This window comes from Phodopus roborovskii, unplaced genomic scaffold, assembly GCF_943737965.1.
Source record: "Phodopus roborovskii unplaced genomic scaffold, PHOROB, whole genome shotgun sequence".
NCBI classification, from domain to species: Eukaryota; Metazoa; Chordata; class Mammalia; order Rodentia; family Cricetidae; genus Phodopus; species Phodopus roborovskii.
Genome location: NW_026126423.1, coordinates 1,665,207 through 1,686,935, shown reverse-complemented (window position 1 = coordinate 1,686,935; position 21,729 = coordinate 1,665,207). Strand labels below are relative to the sequence as shown.

At 39.1% G+C, this 21,729-nt stretch overlaps 1 protein-coding gene and 1 pseudogene across 1 annotated transcript in view; one reads left to right on the top strand and one right to left on the bottom strand.

Moving 5' to 3' along the window:
• The window catches only part of Bank1 (B cell scaffold protein with ankyrin repeats 1), a 239,984-nt gene extending 224,942 nt beyond the window's left edge, over positions 1-15,042 (bottom strand). Inside the window, 2 exon segments of the mRNA XM_051185442.1 lie at positions 14,749-15,006; positions 15,009-15,042. Of these exon segments, the coding sequence (XP_051041399.1) occupies positions 14,749-15,006; positions 15,009-15,042 (292 nt within the window).
• A 3,792-nt stretch (positions 15,043-18,834) lies between these two features.
• Positions 18,835-21,323, top strand: LOC127222953 (heat shock protein HSP 90-beta-like; annotated as a pseudogene).
• Positions 21,324-21,729: the final 406 nt, after the last annotated feature.

Sequence of the window (21,729 nt, the reverse complement as noted above, 5' to 3'; positions counted from 1 at the left end):
AAAAATTAAGAACTCCAGATGACAGAGTAACTTCCTGATGTGGACATGAAATAAATTTATTTCAGAAACAGATACCCAGGTCAAGATCTTGGATTCATGCTCACCTATATTCAAAGCCCAGATCTATCACTGAATACTTATTGACCTGAGGCCAGTAACTAACCTAAATGTACCTAGACATACCATGTACAAGATCTCATAACTGTAAGAATTAGAAGAGAGAAACCACCAAAACACTTATTCGTGTGTCTCACATGTGAAGGCACTAATCAAAGATGCATCTCTATCTCCTGAAGATGGAAATTAGATTTTAAAAAAATATTTGTGGATAAGCTACAAACTTCTGGAGACACAGTGATAGAGAAAGGAAAAAGCCCATCCCCTTAGCGGATCTCTCCAATCCCGAACTCTTTAGGGACCATCTCTAATCTAGATGTTCTCCTGTGACTGCTAGAAATCCAGCACTACTAAGGAAAGAGGAGCTAACAAGACCAGAGCCTGTCTTCAGTCATGATATTTTAAACAGCATTTGGTTTTCAATTTGTATATGTGAGTGCTCTAGGCATCGTTATGCCACTTTTGAGAAAATAAATGCAACTGGTTATAATCATTGGGTTCAACTAGTCTTAGAAAGACAGTATCAAAAGTTTTCTTTGTATGTGGTTCTAGATTTTAAACAGATGCAAAAATTCACGTATATACATGTATATATAGCATCAAAGTTGAAGTGAAACTAAGTAGGGTAGCAAAGGGAACTCACCAGAGGAGAAGAGAAAGAGAAGGAGGAATGGAGTGATGTGGGAAGGATTGTTAAATGGGCAATATACTTTTATGAAAATGGTCCTATCACAACAATACTATAAGGAATAAATATGGAGAAAATGTAAAATTATATATATATATACATATATATACATACATATATAATATAGTTTAAATCAATTGATGAATATTGCTTATACAATTTTTTTCCCTTTTCTTGGAGGGAGGTGTACTCCAGGAAGTCAGAGTACAACATACAGGATTTGGTTATTTCTTTCTACCACGTGGAACCCAGGGATCAAATTCAGATTATCAGCCTTGGTTACAGGAGCCTTTACACATTTAACCATTTCACAAACTTTCTTCTTAAACAGGAAGCCTATGACTAAGAAGGAAAGGGCTGATTAATCCATGTCTGGGGAAAGGGTCATGAGAACACTGAGACTGGTGAAGTATGAAACTCGGGGGACAGTACTGGTGACTGCCTTCAGGAAGGAGTAGTGACATTCTCAGAAGAGCAGCCATGCATCAGAAGGTGTTTCTGAGCTTAGAAGAAAACACTCAGCTGCTATTTGCCCCGATTAACAAGTTCTCACAACTGGATAATCCCGACCCCTGCAAGAAGAAAACCTTCAAGTCATTTGAGTTATGTTGAAAATAAAATGAAACAGAACTGCTCACATTGTCCCCACTCTCCTTTCATTTCAATATGGAATGTGATGGTCAGAGTCCAACAGAAAAGTTGAAAAGGGAAAATCCTTGAAGAATAAGGAAGCAACAAAAAGTACCCGTACAGTCTTTAGGTCTTGCTCTCATAAGTATCAGTTCCACAAATCTACTAAAAACTACTTTCACTTCTGTAGTATTTTTCTACTACAGTTCAATCACTAATATGAATCAAGTGCCATCATGAACAAATGACGTGATCATCATTGTAATATCTCCTAGGAACCAGAGAGATTTGATGCTGGCAAGAGGTTAAGGTCAGCTAGGGGCAGAGTCATCCCTTAACCAAACCCCAGACATTTGCTGTGATGCTAAAAAGGATCCCATCATCTTTAGACCAATTCATCATGGTTTCATATGAAGGATGGTTCATTCTTTTGTGGGGTAAGCTGTTGTGGATTTTCTGTCTTTGCATGATACTTCACCAAACAGCCACACCAGTGTAACTATAAAGTACTTAAGCAAATAAATATTAATTAGATTAAAGATACAAAGCTGAACCTATTAAAGCAAACGGAGACAGGGATTTATCTCAGTGATACAGCATGTGCCTGGCATAGTCAAGTTTCTGGATTTTATCCACAGTACCAACACAATAAATATACCATGTAAACTAAAATAAACAAAAAAGACAGAAAATTTAAGACTATTGGTGTTTGCTAACATATTTTGTGATTTTTTTTATTTTCTCTTATGTTCCTGTTTCATATACATTAGAAAAATTAAACTAAAATGTGCTAACATTCTAAATACATACAAAATACTTGATTTCATTTGTTTTAAACTCCGTCCCTTCAGTCTTTATTTACCCTGGAACATATCCCTAATTGTTAAAAAATTGTGTTATATCAAAGTGTTATACATAGGTTATAAAAATAACTAAATTATTTATTTTCAGGTTAAGAGTTAATTCACTACTGAGAATTGACTTAAATTATTTTGGTGCTAAATGAACTATGTTTGCTTTTTGTTGTTGTTGTTTGTTTATTTTTATTCCTTTTCATAATCAAAGGAAGATTTCTGTATAAAGAAAGTTTCAAGAAGAAAAGCCCAATGAGGAAATACAAGAATTCTAAGAATATTCAGAAATGTGGCACTCAGAAATAACCCCGACTCTATCCATTTTCACAAGTGCAATTAGCTACATTGTAGTACTCGCTAGTTAACCAGCCTGCATCTGTGAATGTGGTTATCTTTAATGAACTGGGGCCAGAATCTATTGTCTCCTTTAAGAGTATCCCCTCTATTTGAGGTAATAAAAGTTATGTGGTATTAAGTTGTTTCTACGTGGCCTGTTATGTAAACCTACAAAACATAAATTGTTTTATGCTATCTTCCTAAATTTATGGCAGTAATTAGTTGCCACGATTTTAGGTAGGAAAAGATTACAACAGTAATTGACTTGAGAAGCTCTTAATGGTCCATGTATTCTCTTCTAACACATGGTTTACTGACAAACATTTCTAACAAGGAAACAAGCTGCTTGTGGCCACTCTAATCAGATTGTCCTTAATTCTACAATGTTTTAGGGAATGAAATCTCATTATTAAATAATGACATACTACACAGGATGAAAACTGTGCAGAAAATAACGTATCTCTCTACCAGTGTTATAATAACAATGTATCTATAATTAAATAGCCTGAAACACTGGGTCAGAAGGAAATGTAGATGCATCACTAGTTGCAGAATCTCTTAGGTCCTTACATGCTCTTATTTAAGACTTAGTACACCCCAGCACCCTTGCTGTATGGAACATTTACAGAATACATATTTGAGGATAGATTATTAAAGGAATATTGCCTTGGAAATATGAGTTCGAATACTTCAGGCCCTCACCATCAGATAGGAAAGTATGGGTCACTCTTTGGACTGTCCCACATGGCTGCTCACCTACTCAGCTAGTCACATTAATAGCAACTACACAGTACCAGCTCTGCTCTTAGGCTTAGAATATCTAATTGATGGAGACAAAAAGGAGGAAGAGAGAGGCAGAGACAGAGAGGGGATGATAGGGGAGAAAAAGAAGGAGAAGGAGAGAGATGAAATGATCTTCTACTAGGGCTATTAAGAACCCAACAACTGCTAAAAGACACACTCATGTCGTGTACCAATTGAGAAAAAGATAGCAAGGATTCATGAAATAATGAAATGATCCAAATAAACACATCAGACATTTTGAAGAATACTGTGCTTTCCCACAGCAGAGCAGAAATGTAATGTATTCTTACTGATACCTTCTGAACAGACTTGTTCTCACAGAGGAGACACAGGAGCGGGCCAGGTTTTCTTCTCATAATTGTAATTCTTCCTAATTATTCATATGTTACTCAAAAGAGAAACTTGTTGGGAGCCTTTTTATATCCCTATATGAAATAAATTATTTTAGATTTATCTAAACAATTCTGAACCTACTAGTACTCTATCAAGATTTGATCTGACTTGAAACCCAGCGTTATGAGTATAATTGTTCCATAGCACTTAAAATTTAAAGTAACCATTGCCACCCCATTGTCTCAATAACCTGGAGATAGTAAAAAACACAGCATTGTCTTGATATCTAGGGGACAGTAAAAAACACAGCCTAGTTGGTTTTCTCCAAAATAAGAAGTCAAAACTTGACTACATTCTTTTTAAGGATTGTATCTAAATATAATTGTATTACTGAACAAGAAACCTCACATATTCACTGTTTTCCTTGGGTAAAAGTCACCAACCTACATAATGTTTTGGTGGAACATCACAGGCTTTATTAAGTTCAATTTTTAGTGAAAAGTTGAGTTGAGTTAGCTATGTTTGAGAAATTGTTGTGTTCAACAAAGTAATAAGAAAAACTACCATAAAAAAGCTTTAAAATGCATGGACCCCAGACTGACAGCTGGGAAACCAGCATAAGACCAACCCAGACACCCTGAATATGGGTCTCAGTTAGGAGGCCTGGGAAGTCCTCTGACAAAGGAACTAGGATGTATCCCTAGTGCAGAAATAGACTTCAGGAGCCCATCCCCCCTGGAGGGATACTCCCTTAACCTAGAGACTCAGGGGAGGGCCTGGGCACTACCCCAAATGATTTGACAGACTTTGATGATCCCTCACTTACCCTCCCTGAGGAGAGGATGGGGGATAAGGTGAGGGGTCTGAGGAGGGCATGGGATGAAGGGAGGAAGAGGGAACTGGGATCAATATGTAAAATAAGAAAAAAAATAAATAAAAATTTAATTAAAAAAAAAAAGAATGGGCTTTTGGAGGCATTTCCCTTTGGAGGGATGATCTCTCAGCCTAGATACACAGGGAAGGGCCTAGGTTCTGCCCCAAATGATGTGACAGCCTATGATGATTCCTCATGGGAGGACTCACTCTCCCTGAGGATAGATGGGAGTGGGGTGGGGGATGGTGGGGGGGATGGGAGGAAGGGAGGAAGGGAGGGAGAAGAAAATGAGATTTAAATAAATGTAAACTAAAAAAATAATTTAAAAATTAAAAGAAAAGAAACGAAAAACTGTAAGGATCCCCATCCTCAGACTCAAAAGCACATGACACCTAAGAACTGGAAATGAGTCACATGGAGACATCCCTTCTAACAAAAGAGAGTTGATCACTATTCCAGGATCAAAGAAATATTTGTACTTTGCTAAGCAGCTGCTCTGCATGCTGTAGAGAATTTGCATACAGAGTTCATTTAGTTATCGTGATGTTCCTGTAAAATATGTGGTAACCATTTCAGACATGAAAGGATTGCATTCTTACAAAACCACCTTGTTCAGACAAGCATGAGCAGATCCCACATTTGAATCAATATAAATAAATACAGACATCAGTACAATCATCCCAAACGAATGAATATAAATAGAGGGCTTAATTAGCATTTAGAATGAATTAGTTTCCTTTTTTAATGTAAAGGAAAGCACAGGAAGGGAAGGAGATTAATTTGATGATTTTCATGGTATGTTTATGTAAGCCAATAAATTCAATGTATGGTTTCAATATGTAAGCAATATAAAAATTAGTGGGAAAATGTACCTTTTAATTTTTGTGTTGTCTATGAAAGCTTTTATTTGATATTTATGACATGTTACAACTTAAGAAAGTCACATTTTGGGTTCTTAATGGTTCCACGTATAGTAACTACAGTGTTGAGCAACACAGTAGAACTTTGCACCCACCAGCAGGTAAGGAATACCTAAGGTTATACCATTCTTAGACACAAGAAAACTGCAGTATAAGTCTTGAAGGAATACTATTTTGTGCTCACTGTGTTTTATTATCATCTCTTATTATATATCATGTAAGATTTGCCTAAACATGTAATTACTGTCTTCACCATGAGGTTTAAGACAATGAAATTCACCTCTTGGATTCAGACAAAAGGAATGAATATATTGGGTGGATTTATTTAGAGTTGTCACTTCTTATCAAATGGTTGTGGTAGAAAAAGATACAGTGAGGAGATGAAACCTGTGAGAAGGTGGAACAGAAATGATGGCCCATGGGTTCATGGATAAAAAGGAAGAAATTGTGTAAGGAATATGCAGCTATGGAGCAGTTTAACAGTGTGCTCCAGACAAAAGAAAATCCAAAGGAAAAAGAGGTAAGAGAGGAGAAAAAGGAGTTCTGGAATCATGGAAGAAAGTAAACAGAAGGAACAGTGGAACAAGAATACAGGAAAACTGTACTCATAAAAATAAACTCATCATAGAATTGATGGGGCTCTTTCTGAAAGCTTCCATAGGGCAAGGCCCTCTTTGGCAGTGTCCACAACATCTTTTGAGTACTGGAGTCACACTGAACTTAAAATTAAGATTTTTCTCTAATTTCACAACTTTGGATTTATCGAGCTCATTATTAAAATGGTTATCACACTCAAATTACTCCCTGTGAATGGATTAGTTGTAGTTGATGAAATAGTTTCCTATGGTTTTCATATTTGATTTCAGTCACAGTAAATAAAAATTAACTACAGAAAACTATTCTGGGCACATTGCAAGGCTTCCATAAGACATTTTTCTAATGCCCGTGCCTTGTCCTAAAGCCATTTTGTGTGTGTGTGTGTGTGTGTGTGTGTGTTTTATTGTGACTTTATAGATTGGTGAAATAAATTCTCCAGAAGTATGCCATGCAATCAACACTTCCTAAGTGCAAATTAGAGGGGCCAGGGACACGCTGGAAATGAGCACAGAGAGCGTTGAATGCTCTCGAATTGCTCTTGGAGTGATCCAGACTTCCTTTTGGGTCCACAAAGGCTGTGAGGTGATGTGAGTGTGAAAACGATGCAGTTCTTGAGTCAGCATCATGTGTCTCTCCCGCCAGCCTCGGGAAGGATTTTCCTCTGAGAATTCTGAGTGTGTTTAGTTCCTTCTAACCAAATCTTCTGGATTTCACTGAATGGGAAAGCGCAAAGTGCTGTTGTTTCCTCTCCGAGAAGATGAGGCAGCTAGGTCTTCTAGGTCATAAGAAGGACCTGTGTTTAAATTTGACTATTTTCTTCTGAAGATATTTTGCTAAAGCCAATTTCTGAGCCTCTCCGTGTATTATAAAAAGCAATCCTCATTAGCCACTGTCTTTCTCATCTGCAGTTCACTCTTTAACCCACTCTTCCAACTCCGTTGAACATCACTAACTCAGCAGATATCACCTTAGAATTTGTCTGTTTTCTTTTTATTTAATTCAGAAACAATCTTATTTTACATATCAATCCTAGTTCCCTCTCCCGTCTTTCCATGCCCCTCACCGATTACCCCATCTCACATCCCATCCACTTCCCAGGGAGGGTGAGACCTTCCATGGAGAATCATCAAAATCTGTCACATCATTTAGGGAGGGCCTAGACCCTTCCCTATGTATCTGGGCTGAGATATTAATTCTCTTCTTTACCTTCCTGTTATTTTATCAATGTTTAAAATTTCTGATAGATTTACTCGTAAACAGTGTGTTGTGATCACAGTTCCTCATACCCATTGTGTTCTCTTGCTCACACCCCAATCCTTCTCACCATTTCTTCCTTCCCATTCTTCTTCCTTTCATAGTCAGAGCTGCTTTGTACTCATGATAGCCATGGCCATGTGATTTCCAGAAGAAAACACTGTATAGTACTCTTCCCCACTCTATAGTCCTGTCTTTCCATCTCCTCTTCTGCAATGCCCCCAGGCTTTGAAGTGGGTGATTTAGATGTCCCAGTTAAAACTCTTATTCTCAGCACTTTATCATGAGTCTATAAGTATAAATATACATACTTAGAAGACAGTGCAGCTATATGCTCATTTAGCAAAAACAGTAGATTCACTCATATGACTCAGGACCCTCTTTGCCATGTTGTCATGCAATTTTTGACGAAGATGGAAAAAGAAGCAAGCAAACAACCATGCTTGAGAAAAGACAGCATCTTCAACAAATGATGCTGAATGAAACAAGATCCATATCTCAGCCTCCACATATATATATATATATATATATATATATATATATATATATATATATTCCAAATAGATCAAGGAACTCAATATACGACTTGAAACTCTGAAACTGTCAGTAGAAAAAGTAGAGAGTGTACCACAAGATATAGGAAGTGGATCCAACCATATATGGATGGAATCTTTGGAACTGAGTCAAAATTAATCTTTTCTCCTTTTAAGTTTAACTCCCCTTGAACATTTGTCAGTGATAGGTGACATATACAAATATCATATTTTTTCCAAATTTTCTATCTCTAGCTTAAACTAGCATTGTGATATCCATCATCTTGATATGAAACCAGTTACATGACATCTCAACCCAGATAATATTCAAGCTTTACCCTTTAACCTTGCAGTTATATCTGCTGTCAATCCTTTCCACTGGAGTGAGTAATACTTTCATTAGCCTCTTAGTTTTCTGTATTGTGAGCCTTGTGATTTTCTTAGTATAGTTTCTTTTTTGTTGCATGATAAAATACCATGACAAAAACAACTTAGAGATGAAAAGAGGTTTACTTCAGCTTATCATTCCAGGTAGAATCCATCATTGTGGGGAAGTCAAGGTATAAACTTCAAATAGGTACTTCAAGAGCAGAGAGAAATGAATGTATGCATGCTCTCTTGCTGGCTGGTGCTCAGCTAGATTTCTCTACTCTCACACAGGTGAGAGCCTCATGCCAAGGGTATGATGTCACCCAAAATGGACAGATCTTCTCACATCAACTCACTCATGACAATCTTCCACAGACAGTCCCCCAATAGACTAGCCCTCACTGAGACTAAGCCCTGATGATTCCAGGTTGTGTCAAGTTGACAAGGGCTCACCTGCACAATTCTTCGATGTTTTATTTCTGTTCATTTGTGGGATTTTTTTTTAGATTATAATTCAATTACAACATTTCTCTCTTCCCATTCCTCCTCCCAAACCCTCCCATGCTCCCTTGCAAATTCATTGCCTCTTTTTTTCACTAATTGTTATTACATATGTGCATATGTATATACATATATATTCTTAAATATAACCTGTCCTATCAATATAGTGTTATTTGTATCATTTTTTCAGAGTTGGCTGTTTGGCCCTGGATGACTGATTAGTGCATCTACAAAATGTTTTTGCATCTAAGTATCAGGAAGCATTGTAGAAGAGGAAGCAGAAATATTCTAAGAGCCAGAATGTTAGGAGTTTGCTGTGTCTCTTAGTAATGTCAAAACATACATCCAGAAATCTCACAGTCACATTTTTTATATCTCTTTCCTCACTTTATAAAAATCAATTATCTCTAAAGATTTAAAGCTATACCTATTTAAACCCAAGAAAAATGTGAACAATTTTTTTTTAAAAAATGCATAAACTGTGTGTGTAGATTCTTTAGATAGTGACAAGACAGTCAATAGTTGCAGCTTGAGTGTCTTAGATTTATACTTTCTGTGCATCTTCAATGTTCCAAAAAACATGGCAGCTCTAAGAATGAATAGAGAAAATGTGGTACATTTATACAATGAAGTTCTACTTAGCAGTGGGGGGGGGGAATGGAGGTTTGAAATTTGATGACAAATAGATGAAACTAGCAGAAATCATCCTGAATGAGGTAATCCAGTCACAAAAGGACAAACATTGTATGTGTTCACTCATGTATAGATACTAGACATTGAGCAAAGGATTACCAGTCTACAGTGCATACCACCAAAGAAGCTAGGAAGCAAGGAGGACTCTCAGAGAGACATACATGGACCCTGAGAGATGGGGAAAGGGACAAGATCTCCTGAGCAAACTGGGAGAATGCGGCGAGGGGCTATGGAATTAAGAGAAAGAGAAGGGGAGAAGAGAGGAGGGGAGAGTAGGACATGAGTCAGGGGGAAAAATACAGGAGAACTAGAAAACAGGTACCATAATAGATGGAGCCATTATAGGTCTAAAGAGAAATCTTACACTAGGGAAATATCTAGAGATCTACAAGGATGACACCCAACTATCAATCTACGAAACCGTGGAGAGGCTACCTTAAATGCCCTTCCCCTATAATGAGATTGATAACTACCTTATATGCCATCCTAGAGCCTTCATCTAGTAGCTGATGGAAGCAGACGCAGACACCCACAGCAAACACTGGGCCAAATTCCTGGAATCCAGTTGCTGAGAGGGAGGAGTAATGAGCAAAGGGGTCAAGACCAGGCTGGAGAAATCCACAGAAACTGCTGACCGGAACAAGGGGGAGCTCATGGACCCCAGTCTGACAGCTGGGAAACCAGCATAGAACTGATCCAGACCCCTGAACAGTGGGTGTTTTTTAGGAGGCCTGAGCATTCTATGGGGCCTCTGGTAGTGGATCAGTATTTATCCCTAGTATAAGAATGGACTTTGGGAACCCATTCCACATAGAGGGATACTCTCTCAGCCTAGACACATGGGAAAATGCCTAGGCCCTGCTCCAACTGATTTGACAGATTTTGAAGACTTCCTATGGAGGCTTTGTCCTCCCTGGGGAGCAGAAAGGGGATGAGATAAGAGGCGGGGGGTGAGGGGAGTGAGAGGGAACTGGGATTGATTTAAAACAAGATTGTTTGTAATATAAATAAAAAGAAGCTTTCATAGATCATATGCTACTATGAACAATAGAGTATAGAAAATAACCATATAATTATACCAAATAATGTGAATTGTTATTCAAAGTAAATACCAGTGTCCTGATACTAGTGTCAAGGTAACATGATGTCCACTTCATTTGACTTTTAAATAGACATTGAAAAGAGACCAAAACTGTAAAGCTTTCTTAACACTATTCTATTCCTCTAGAAGTTAGTTGTAAACATTAATGAGAATGATGACTTCGAGAAAAGAATAAAACTTTGTCTTCAGAGTGTATGAGAAAATAAAGAAGAAAGAAGGAGAGGAAGAAATGAATGAGAAGAGGATGATGAGGGGTAGGAGAAGGGGAGAAGAGGAAGAGGATAGGAAGTGGAGGGGAAAAGGAGGAGGAGGGGAAAAGGAGGAGGGTAGGGAGACTGATGGGATTTCTAGTCAAGAACAATTCTTGTACTTTTTGGTTCAGAACATGCAGAACATTAAAAAAAAAAACAAATAGAGCATGGGAACTGCTAATGTGCAAACAGTCATGGCAGAGGAGCTTGAAAGCAAGGAAGCTATAACACTCATCATAAATGTAGCCTGTTCTAATGAAGTAGATAAACGCTAAGGAGGGAAAGTAGATTGTGCACCCAGTTTGACCTTTTAAATTCCTGATTGAATTTTGTGACAACAGCTCCAGTTTTATACTCTTTGCATCCATCTGTCCTTGGTTTTTTCATTGTGGGTTCCTCTAACCACATTATTTCCCCACAGATGTGGTTGTATCTCACACAGGAAGCCATGTCTTCTAATTTTTCCAGTTCTCAAATTGCTTCATCATTTGGGTATCTTCCAAACCAGATGAGAGGGCTTCTCCATGTAAATTTATCTTTTTGGTTTCTCTATTTGTTTGGGACAGGGTTTCATCATGTAGCTCATGTACTCAGGAATCTCTTGTGAAGCCCAGGTTGACCTCTTACCTCAGCCTACCATTAGCTGGTATTAACAGCCTGTACCATGATACCCAGCAAACACTCATTTTTTTTTTAAAGTAGATAAATACAACACTATTGAACAATTATCTAAGAATTAATATAACATCTATGGCACTCTAAATAGTACTGCACCTGTATTTCCTCTTTCAATTCTCCAAACAACTTCCAACTATGTGTTTCTGTTTCCCCAGATTTTTCTATTTGATAACAACTAAAAGAGATCATCCATGACTGTAGGGCGGGTGAGTGAGGAAGCTGGAGCTGGCTGGGCTGGGTCTGAGATGGCCTGGATTTGGAGGCCTCGCAGTTGGGTAGTGCTTACTCAAGGGTGTGCAGTATAAACGTCCCTCTGCTTGGCCAGTGACGTCAGTAACACGTTGATGCTGGGGCCTGGCCTCTTTAGTAATTGCACATTACTGAATTATTTCATAGCTAAGTGTCTAAAGAGGTCTCTGTCTTACTTCTCAGAAGAAGGGACCTAACCAGAACCTTCTAGTTCTCTAGAGAAAGCAGTCTTTGCCAGGTACCAAAGTAGGACCAGGGGGTTGCTCAGTAGGAAACATCCAGATTATAGTTGCAGGAAACACTGCAAATCCTCTGGATTTAGAGGGAGAGATTTAAGCAGCCATGCTTCATAAATGCTGTGGCTAAGCACTGAGCACATGTCCAGTGGGGATATACATTGTTTCCGATTTTTAATGTTTGCTGTTTTCACACAATGAATAATGCCAATGAAATTTTTTTATAAAATGCCAATGAAATATTTTTATAAAGTATTGAACAAATAATTTGGGCTTTAATGAATAGCTCATAAAAAAGGTATACATTTAAAAAAACTTTTAAAAAGCATTAGCTTTAGAATGAAACAGTGGAAGGGTCCCCCTTTTTACATTGTTAAACCATACCTAGTTAAAGATAAATGGAAGGACAAGTTCCAAATAGAATTTCCACTCACTGTATATTGTGTGTACTCTGCTTTAGTACTGGTTTTTAAAACTTGACATCTGCCACTGAAGGACTAATTGGCTATTTAGCAGTGAGCACAAACTCTGATGACAGGATGTGTAGATGTGGTCATTACAAATTCTGTCTTCATAGGTGTCAAAACACGTTCACCACTTCATACTTATAGCTGCATGTAGTGAGATATCCACCCCACCTGCACCTGTTGCACTGACCACGCCCATTGGGATATGGGGACAGGTGTGGGTGTGACCAAGGAGGATTAGGTCTGGGGTCCTAGACCCTAGTTCTCTCTTTCTCTCTTGCTTCCTGGGTCAGAGACAGAGAGCATCCGGGGGCATCCTTGAGAAGGAAACCTGCAGGCAGTCTTCTGTTTCTGGTGTAAGTGTTTTCTCCCCGAATAAACATCCATCAGCCTATCATTTCCCAGATTTTTATTCTTCCCGCGATATCTGGTGTCAGAAGTGGGATATAGATTTTCACGGGATCTGGGGAATTAGGTTTCATCCAGGGGCATCTACACAACTCCAGTGAGGAGACAAGGTAGCTCATGAGTTGATGACTGGATGACCTTCTGGTTGTTACTGCTTGTGTGGCCATGGAAAGCAGTTTCTTTCTCAGAAAGGAAGCAGAAGAAGTAACTTGAGCTCCCTGTACCACATTACGCTAAAATCAACTCTATGCTGTGAAAGATGATTCACCATGTTAGAAACAAGATAAGCAGTAAAGGGGTCCTGTGAGGTCCTCCTTCTGGTAGGTAGGTAATCACCTTCTTGAATTGGGTACCTACTAGTAAGCTACCAATCACCAAGGATAGCTCCAAACTCATTGTTTCATGGGACCTGGTTAATATTCATGAACACGGTTAATAGACATGACCATGGTTAAAAGTGAGATTTGTGGGGTAGCAGGTGAAATAGACAGGGGTGGTAGGGAGGTGGAGGGTGAGACAGGTCTGCATGCATTGTGTACACTTACAAAACTGTGAAGACAAAGTTGACAAACAGAGGGAATGCCAGATTTCTTAGAAGGCTACGTGCATAAATGGAGCGGGCCTGGGTTACTGTCAAAACACTACTCAGTGCTGGGGAACTTTCACACCCACAAGGGAGTAACTGAAGCAAGTGCTAAATACTGTACTGAGAAGGAACGAAGAGATGAGGAAAACGTATGGAGGAACAAGAATACTCAAAAGGATGTAAAAGTGTCCTCACATCAGCATGTTACTCAGAATAACCACTCTCTGCATTCGTTAACGTGAGTGTCAGTGAAATGAAAGGTGTCTTCCAGCATAGTCTATCTAACTCAGTTGTCAAACTAGAATTACTGAAGTGGTCACCTGCCACAGACCTTAAGCGATACAGTGCCGAAGATGCCAGTGTCCATTTAAAATGGCATGGTGACCCCCACATCATTGGCTCTAACTCATTTCAGGATATCTTCCACTGTTCTAAACACATTTTCCATGTTAACTGAAAAGCAACAGCTCACATTTATTAAAAGTATGTAGTACCCTAAAGCAACTGAAGCCAATAATCATAGTACCTAAAAATAAATGAATAAATAAAAATAAAAAAGACTACAAGCAATTTAATTCTGCTTGGCACATTAAAAGAGTTTCTGCTATATTTTCTTGCTGCACACCTCATCGGGAACATTTCCTATAACATTGATATCCTAGTGAAATGTGTTTTCCAAAGCTAACAGCTTTTAGTGCTTACAATAAGACTCACAAATGCATCTGAAAATATAACCAAAAGGAACTCAAAGAATGTCAAAGAGTGAAAGAATATACTCATCGACATATTCAACCAAAGTGACTCCTTTTTCTCAGTTAGGAATTCGCGGCTCCAGGGAGGCAGTTCTATACAGATTGACACGAGGTAGGTGAATGGACGGTGATGTTACAAATGAGGCATTTTGTCCCATTTATATATATTTTGGATGAAATCTAGCTTCAAGGCTATGTGCAAAGTGATTTTAGAAAGGACTTGTCACTGCCCGGAGTTCTCAGGAAAGTTCTAGCTTTGCCGAAGTTGCACAGGCAGGTGTTGGAAGCTTCTAGAATAGGAAGTGTGCCCCCACCCTCTGGGTTTCAGCCTCCTCCATCCAGGCAGCCAATTGAGGGAGGAGTCCAGTGGTGGGAAAAACAGAGAAGCCTGGTTTAAAGATGCTCTGATCTCGGCGGTACCGGGGAAAACCATACTAGCAGCCCTTAATTTCAGCAGGGCCCCAGGGTCATCTCGAACCCTCCACCCACAGCCCTGGCAAACACAAGACCACCCACCTGGAGGCGCTGGGCCAGCAGTGAGCAGGTCCTGGCTGCTGCCCCTAGTGCCAGTAGCCACAGGAAACATTGCTGGTGGCTGGAGCCAGAGGCTTGGGAACTGCTGGGGTCGGTCCCTGCCTGCAACTTCCCCTGCAGACTTTGAGCTCTGCTGGTTTGTGGCCCTGCAGTTTGCTTCCCACCCTGGGGAGTGTGGCCCTGGGTTTCCGGAAATACAGCCCTGGGGCTCAGGCCACAGGGCCAGGGCTAGGCTTTGCAGGGGGAAGTGAAACTACTTATGGCTCGCTCTTGCATAGGTTCCAGTGAGCTGTCTTAAAGTTCTCATGATATGCCCTCTTCCGGGCTATCTTTAGACTCAGGTGATCTGCTCGCTAGTAGCCTTTCTTCTCCCGTTCTGGGTTTCCCTGCTATGCTACCCCTTCCTCCTGTAACAACAGGAGACCAAAGGAAGACTTCGAGAAAGGAAATTAATTGCTTGACTCAGGGATAGATATAGATATAGAAACATAGATGCAAAAGTAACCCCAACCAGGCTAAGTCCATATGTTGTGGAGTGATTTTCATTCCCACATGGAAAGATTTTCCTATTATGCTCTAATTTAGGAATTGGTCAGGTCAAAAAGAAATTACTCGGATGCCTAAAGAGCCCTTTCCTTCTTCTCAAACATGAGTTCTGCTTGTGTTCTTGCTTGTTTTAAAGAGAGAAATACCAAAAGAGTTACCCCAGACCCTAATGATAAATATCAAAAACCACTAATATAAGACGTTACCAAAACTGGAGAAAATTTAATTATCAACTTGAAAGTGTGGTAGTGATGCACAGTTTCCCATGCTCCTCTTTTCCTTCTTCAGGAAGAACTAGAAAATTCTACCGAGAAGCTTTCTTCTAAAGTGTTTCTGGGATATCATAACTATAACTTTTCCCCTTGCTGGGTAAACTCATTAAGTGAAATGTAAGATAGTTTTGGAAAGCATTAAAAACATTTATGTCCTACACTATAATTTTTTCTATTTCATAATTTTAAGTTAGGTTTCCAACTTTGGAAAATAAAGCAAACCATTTAATCCAGTGTATGAAATAGTATGTTGATAAGTGAGTTACTGTCTTTGAAGGATTGCTTACCCAGAAACTTCAGCAATGTTGAGTTTGAATTGAAGGACACACAACTTTTCTATCAACATTTTCAGAAATATTGTTCTTAGAAAAATTAAGTCATTGTAGGGGAATAAGCAAGCATAGGGTGTACTAAGAGAAAGTTGAATACAGATTTAAGCAATGGTTTTGGGAGGAGGTGAGACAGAGTAAAGGACAGTTGTATTAAGACAGTAGTGTGGGCATCTCAAAAGAGAGTCACCACAAAAGTCTTCCTACATGAGCTCACTAGGAAGATGATCTTCACCGATACACTGGCTACTATGTGTACTTCTAACAGTGACTTTGACCAACTTAGAACTCTAGCTTTTCCTGCACAACTAAGTGTTCAATTCTTCAAAGGCATGCGTGTATGCATGTGTAATGTAATACAGACCTTACTGGTTTAATCAGATAAAAGTCTTATGTCTGTCTATAGCTGCTAATGAAAGCTCTGGTTTTGATGGTTGGTGATGATATCATCATTTACAAATATCCCATATGCTAATCATTATGTGAAAGTTCAACAATGTTAATAATACTTGATCTCAAAACAATGATGCTTTAACCCTACTAAACAAGTGAAGCATTTGGGGTTTAAAACGTTTTAAGCCAGAATTGGAATAGAATTGAGTCCTAGAACTGACTCCAAATCCTGCTTCTTCTAATCCTTCCTTTCTTAAAAGATCATAGAAGGCCATTTCTAAAGACTGCATAGATACTGTATGATATATAAACATATGTATGTATATGCATGCATACATATATATATACATACATACATACATACATACATACATACATATTCTCTTATTCGTGAGAATCAATTCTAAAACCTCTATTAGGGACCATAGATAGTACCAAATCCCATATCTACTATGTTTTTTACTACTTATGCATACTTAGTTAGATTGATAAATTAGGCTGGCAAATAATTAACAATACTTACTAGTAATCACATAGAAGAATTATAATAATATAGTAAAAGTTACATGGTCTGTCTTTTCCTCCCCTTTTGTTTGGAATTTTCCCTTTGATATTTTCTATACCATGCTTGACAGTAGAGTATTGAGACCAGAGAGAGTAATACTGTAGCTAGGGAGGACCAGTGTATTATAAACCTGTTCATATTTTCCATCCACCTCCCATAGAGATATGGCCCTAAAAACTTATCTGTACTTTAAAATAACATTGGGTAGATTCACAATTCATTCTACTTTTGACACTGTTTTATTGAGGCTATTACACATAAGGCTAGTACACACACACGCACATGCACACACAAGCATGCACACGCACACTCACACGCTCATGTTCTAAGTCTCATCAGTATTCTAACTATGCCTATCCGTTTGCAAATCATAGTATTGAGTAAGAAAGCTTTCACTCCTTCTGGTCTTATTTCTGAGCAGTCAAACTTGGTACCCACCCCAATACTGTGTCCTTAAAGAGAGACAAGTGCCTGAAAGGTCAGCTTATCACTTGGGTCACATTTATTCTCAGGGAAGAGGCACTTAGTAACTCTCACAGCCAGAGGCCTTTTCAGTTAGAATGCCACCAGCAGTGTGTAATCACAAGTTTCTGATTTTTACCTCTGCTGCAGAATGACAAAAGTGCTAGCCACAGTTGGTTCCTTGTTTCTCAATATATCAAACGCCTGGATCCATTGACTTCTTCCCTTGCAGCAAATTTTTTCTTCTAGTAGCAAATTGAAGGCCTCAGTATCATCACCTCCATCTCTAAAGATTACAAGGGCCTCACACTGACACGGTGTTACAGTGATTGGATGGCTGGAGCTGTTCACTGTTGCCCTGTGGCAGTTGCCATGGCTCATTCCCTGTGCCTTTACAGAATGGATGTTTTTGCTCATGCTGTTGGGTTTATTTCTACTTGTGGATTCCATGCACTTAAAACAGCGCCAGTTCCTTCTTAAGCCAACAGCTTGTTGTAAAATTGAAATCATTTACATCTTCCTGGCTGTGTATTAATTGTAGAACTTTCTTTTTCATGAATTTGTCTGGCTTTTTAAACCTTAAATTAGATTAGTCATCTGGGCATCATTGATCTTCTTATTTTCTAGGTCAAATCAACATATAGGAAATATTGGGAAAGTGAAGGAATTTTTCCAAACACACACACACACACACAGAGAGAGAGAGAGAGAGAGAGAGAGAGAGAGAGAGAGAGAGAGAGATAAGGGGAAGATCTAAGACTTCCATAAATTCAGACTTTGCCTTGAATTTATGCAAATATACTTCAGGAAAACTTCCTTTGCTTTGTTTTCATTTCTCAGTGTCAAGCACATCTTTAATCAAAGTCACCTCCTCTGCCCCCTTTCCCTTTGAAAAGGATATTGTCTGAAATGGAAATAGAAATGCATTTCTTACTATTGGAACCTATTACCTTCAGTCATTTATAAGACTGACAAACAGAACACTGTTTTTATTATTTACAAATTAATTTTAAAAGAATGCATACTATGTGTGAAGTATTATACTAGCCCCTGGGAACAAAGGAATGAAAAGATACATATTTTACTTCTAAAAAAAGTTTCTTTCTATGCAATTTAAGATTTGTAGAAAATTCTATAGAAAAATTATTAAATGAATATATGGTGTTAGCTTACATGTAACGTGATTGCCAAGGAGATTGTATTATAAATAATCAAGAGCTAACAAATACTGAAATTGAGATAGATTAAGGAGAAGTGGCCAGCAAGAACTTCAACAGGAAGCAAAGGAAGATAATGTGCTTCAGGCTGTGGGGTAACCAACTATGATTATGTGTGTGTGTGGGGGGGGGTGGGACTTCCTAGAACTGTGACCCTGACTCTTGACATGAACCAAGAAAAGGAAGAGAGCAACTCTCTTGAGTCTCCCCTGCACAGCCTAAGCTTGGTGTGTGAGTCTGTAAACAGGACCTGCTCTATACTATTATTTGGCTTTCCTGTCAAGATGCCTGAGGAAGTGCACCATGGAGAGGAAGAGGTGAAAACCTTTGCCTTTCAGGCAGAAATTGCTCAGCTTGTCCTATATCAACAATACTCTTTTCAAAACAAGTAAATTTACCTTCAGAAATTGGTCTCTAACACTTCTGATGATTTTGATAAGATTCACTATGAGACCTTAACAGACTCTTCCAAGTTAGGTAAAGAGCACTTGCTGATTTCGGTAGACACGGGCACTTGCCATGTCCAACTCTGACTTTATAAATAAGTTGAGAACAATTGTTTGATACAAAAGAGTTCATGGAGACTCCCCAAACTGCTGAAGACATCTCCGTGATTGGGCAGTTTGGTGTTGGATTCTATTCAGCCTACCTAGAGTCAGAGAATGTGGTTGTGACCACAAAGCACAATGATGATGATGAACAGTAAGCCTGGGAGTCTTCTGTTGGTAGATCCTGGACAGTTTGTACAGACCATGGTGAGCCCATTGGCTGGGTTACCAAAGTGATCCTTCACCTCAAAGAAGACCAGACAGAATCTTTAGGGAGTGGGTCAAGGATGTGGTAAAGAATCACTCACAATTTATAGGCTTTCTCATCATTCTCTATTTGAAGAAGGAACAAGATAAGATCAGGGATGATAAGGTAGAAGAAGACAGTAGTGAGAAAGACAAGAAAGCTAAGGATGACAAAAAGAAGCCTAAGATTGAAGATGTAGAATCAGATGGGGGGTTGACAGTAGCAAAGATAAGAAAAAAATGAATATTAAGGAGAAATACATTGATCAGGAAGAGTAGAATAAGAGGAATAAATTTATTTGTAATAAAAATCTTGATGATATCACTCAAGAGGAATATGAGGAATTCTACAAGAGCCTCACCAATGATTGGAAGACCATTTGGCAGTCAAGCACTTTTCTGTAGAAGGTCAGTTGGAGTTCAGAGAATTGCTCTTTATTCCTTAGCAAGTTCCTCTTGACCTTTCAGAGAGCATGAAGAAGAACAACATCACACTGTTGTCCATCGTGTGTTCAGCATGGACAGCTGGGATGAGCTGATACCTGAGTACCTCAACTTTATCCATGGCATGGTTGACTCTGAGGATTTTCCCCTGAACACCTCCAGAGAAATTATCCAGCAGAACAAGATCCTGAAAGTCATCTGCAAAAACATTGTGAAGAAGTGCCTTGAGCTCTTCTCTGAGCTGCCTGAAGACAAAGAGAACTGCAAGACATATCATGAGGCCTTGTCCAAGAATTTAAAGCTTTGAGTCCATGAAGGCCACTAACAGTTCGTGCTTCTCAGAGCTCTTCTATCATCCCTCTCAGTCTGGGGATGAGGTGACTTCCCTGACAGTTATCTGTCTCAAGTGAAAGAGGCACAGAAGGCTACCTATTATATCACCTGTAGAGCAAAAAGCAGGCGGCCAACTCTGCCTTTGTAGAGTGTGAGAAAGTGGGGCTTTGGGGTGGTGTATATGACTGAGCCTAGACAAGTACTGTGTTCAGCAACTCAGGGAGATTTCTAGAAAGAGCCTGGTCTTGGTGACTTGTAAACAGAAGATGAGCTTTTCTTTTGTTCCGAATGCCACCTGCCAAATAATCACAGAATGTTTGGCCTATGGTTCAGGCTTATTACTAATTAGCTCTTACAACTTTAATTAACTCATTTTTAGTAATCTACATTTTGCCTTGTGGCTTTGTGGTTTTAAGCACATTTTGCTTCCCTGATGGCTGGCTCATATCTCTCTCTGATTCTACCCTTCTCCCCTCTGTATTTTCAATTTGGCTTTCCCAATTGGCCTTCCTTTAGGCCAAACCAACTTCTTTCTTAACCAATGAAAGGAATATATATTCCCAGCATATTGAAGTGCTGTTATCCAACAGCAGTGACTAAGGAGGACCTAGAGATATAGAGGATGAGGAAGAGAAGAGAAAGGAGAGTGCAAAACAAAGTTTGAGAACCTCTACAAACCCATGAAGGAGATCTTAGATAAGAAGGTTGAGAAGGTGACAATCTCTAGTAGGCTTGTGTCATCACCCTGCCGAGTTAGAACAAGCACCTATGGCTGGACAGCCAACAAGGATCAGATCATGAAGTACCAGGCACTTCAAGACAACTCTACAATGGGCTACATGATGGCTAAAAAGCATCTAGAGATCAATCCCGACAATCCCATTGTGGAGACCCTGTGTCAGAAGGCTAAGGCAGACAGAAATGAGAAAGCTGTGGGAACCTGGTGTTACAGCCCTTCGAAACTGTCCTGCTCTTCTCTGGTCTCACTTGAGGAGCCCCAAACCAACTCCAACCACACCTGCCACATGATCTATCTAGGCCTGGTTATTGGTGAAGAGGAGGTGACAGTAGAGGAGCCCAGTCCTGCTGTTCCTCACACCTACCCCCCCACATTTTTGAAGGTGATAGAATGCTTCTGGCTTGGGAGAAATAGATTAGAGAACCCCTGGGAAGCCTATGCCCTCTGCATAGTTTCCCCATGACTTCCCCAGCAACCTTGACTGGTCCTGACCTACCTGACTCTGCTCATGTCTAGAGGATCTCTTCTGTCCTGTCCTTTAGGTAGGAAAATCCCCTCCCACAGATTAGCAGGGATAGGTATTCTTTATTGTGGTTTGTATTGTTTATTTTATTTTGATCTGAAATTAATAGAATCTAAAAAGAAGAGAGTATAGAATACATTCAACATCTACCATGTAGAACAAAAGGATGGTAAGTAACCTATTAACTATTTATGGAAGAAAATACAGGCTTTGCTTTGAGGTTAAGTCCAGGATATTAAGGCTATTACCTTAAAAATAAAAGTTATTTTAGTCAAGAACAGTTACTCATTCTAAGAAGAAACAGCATGTGACCTCATGGATGCTTCTGTAAAGAGCTGAAAATAAG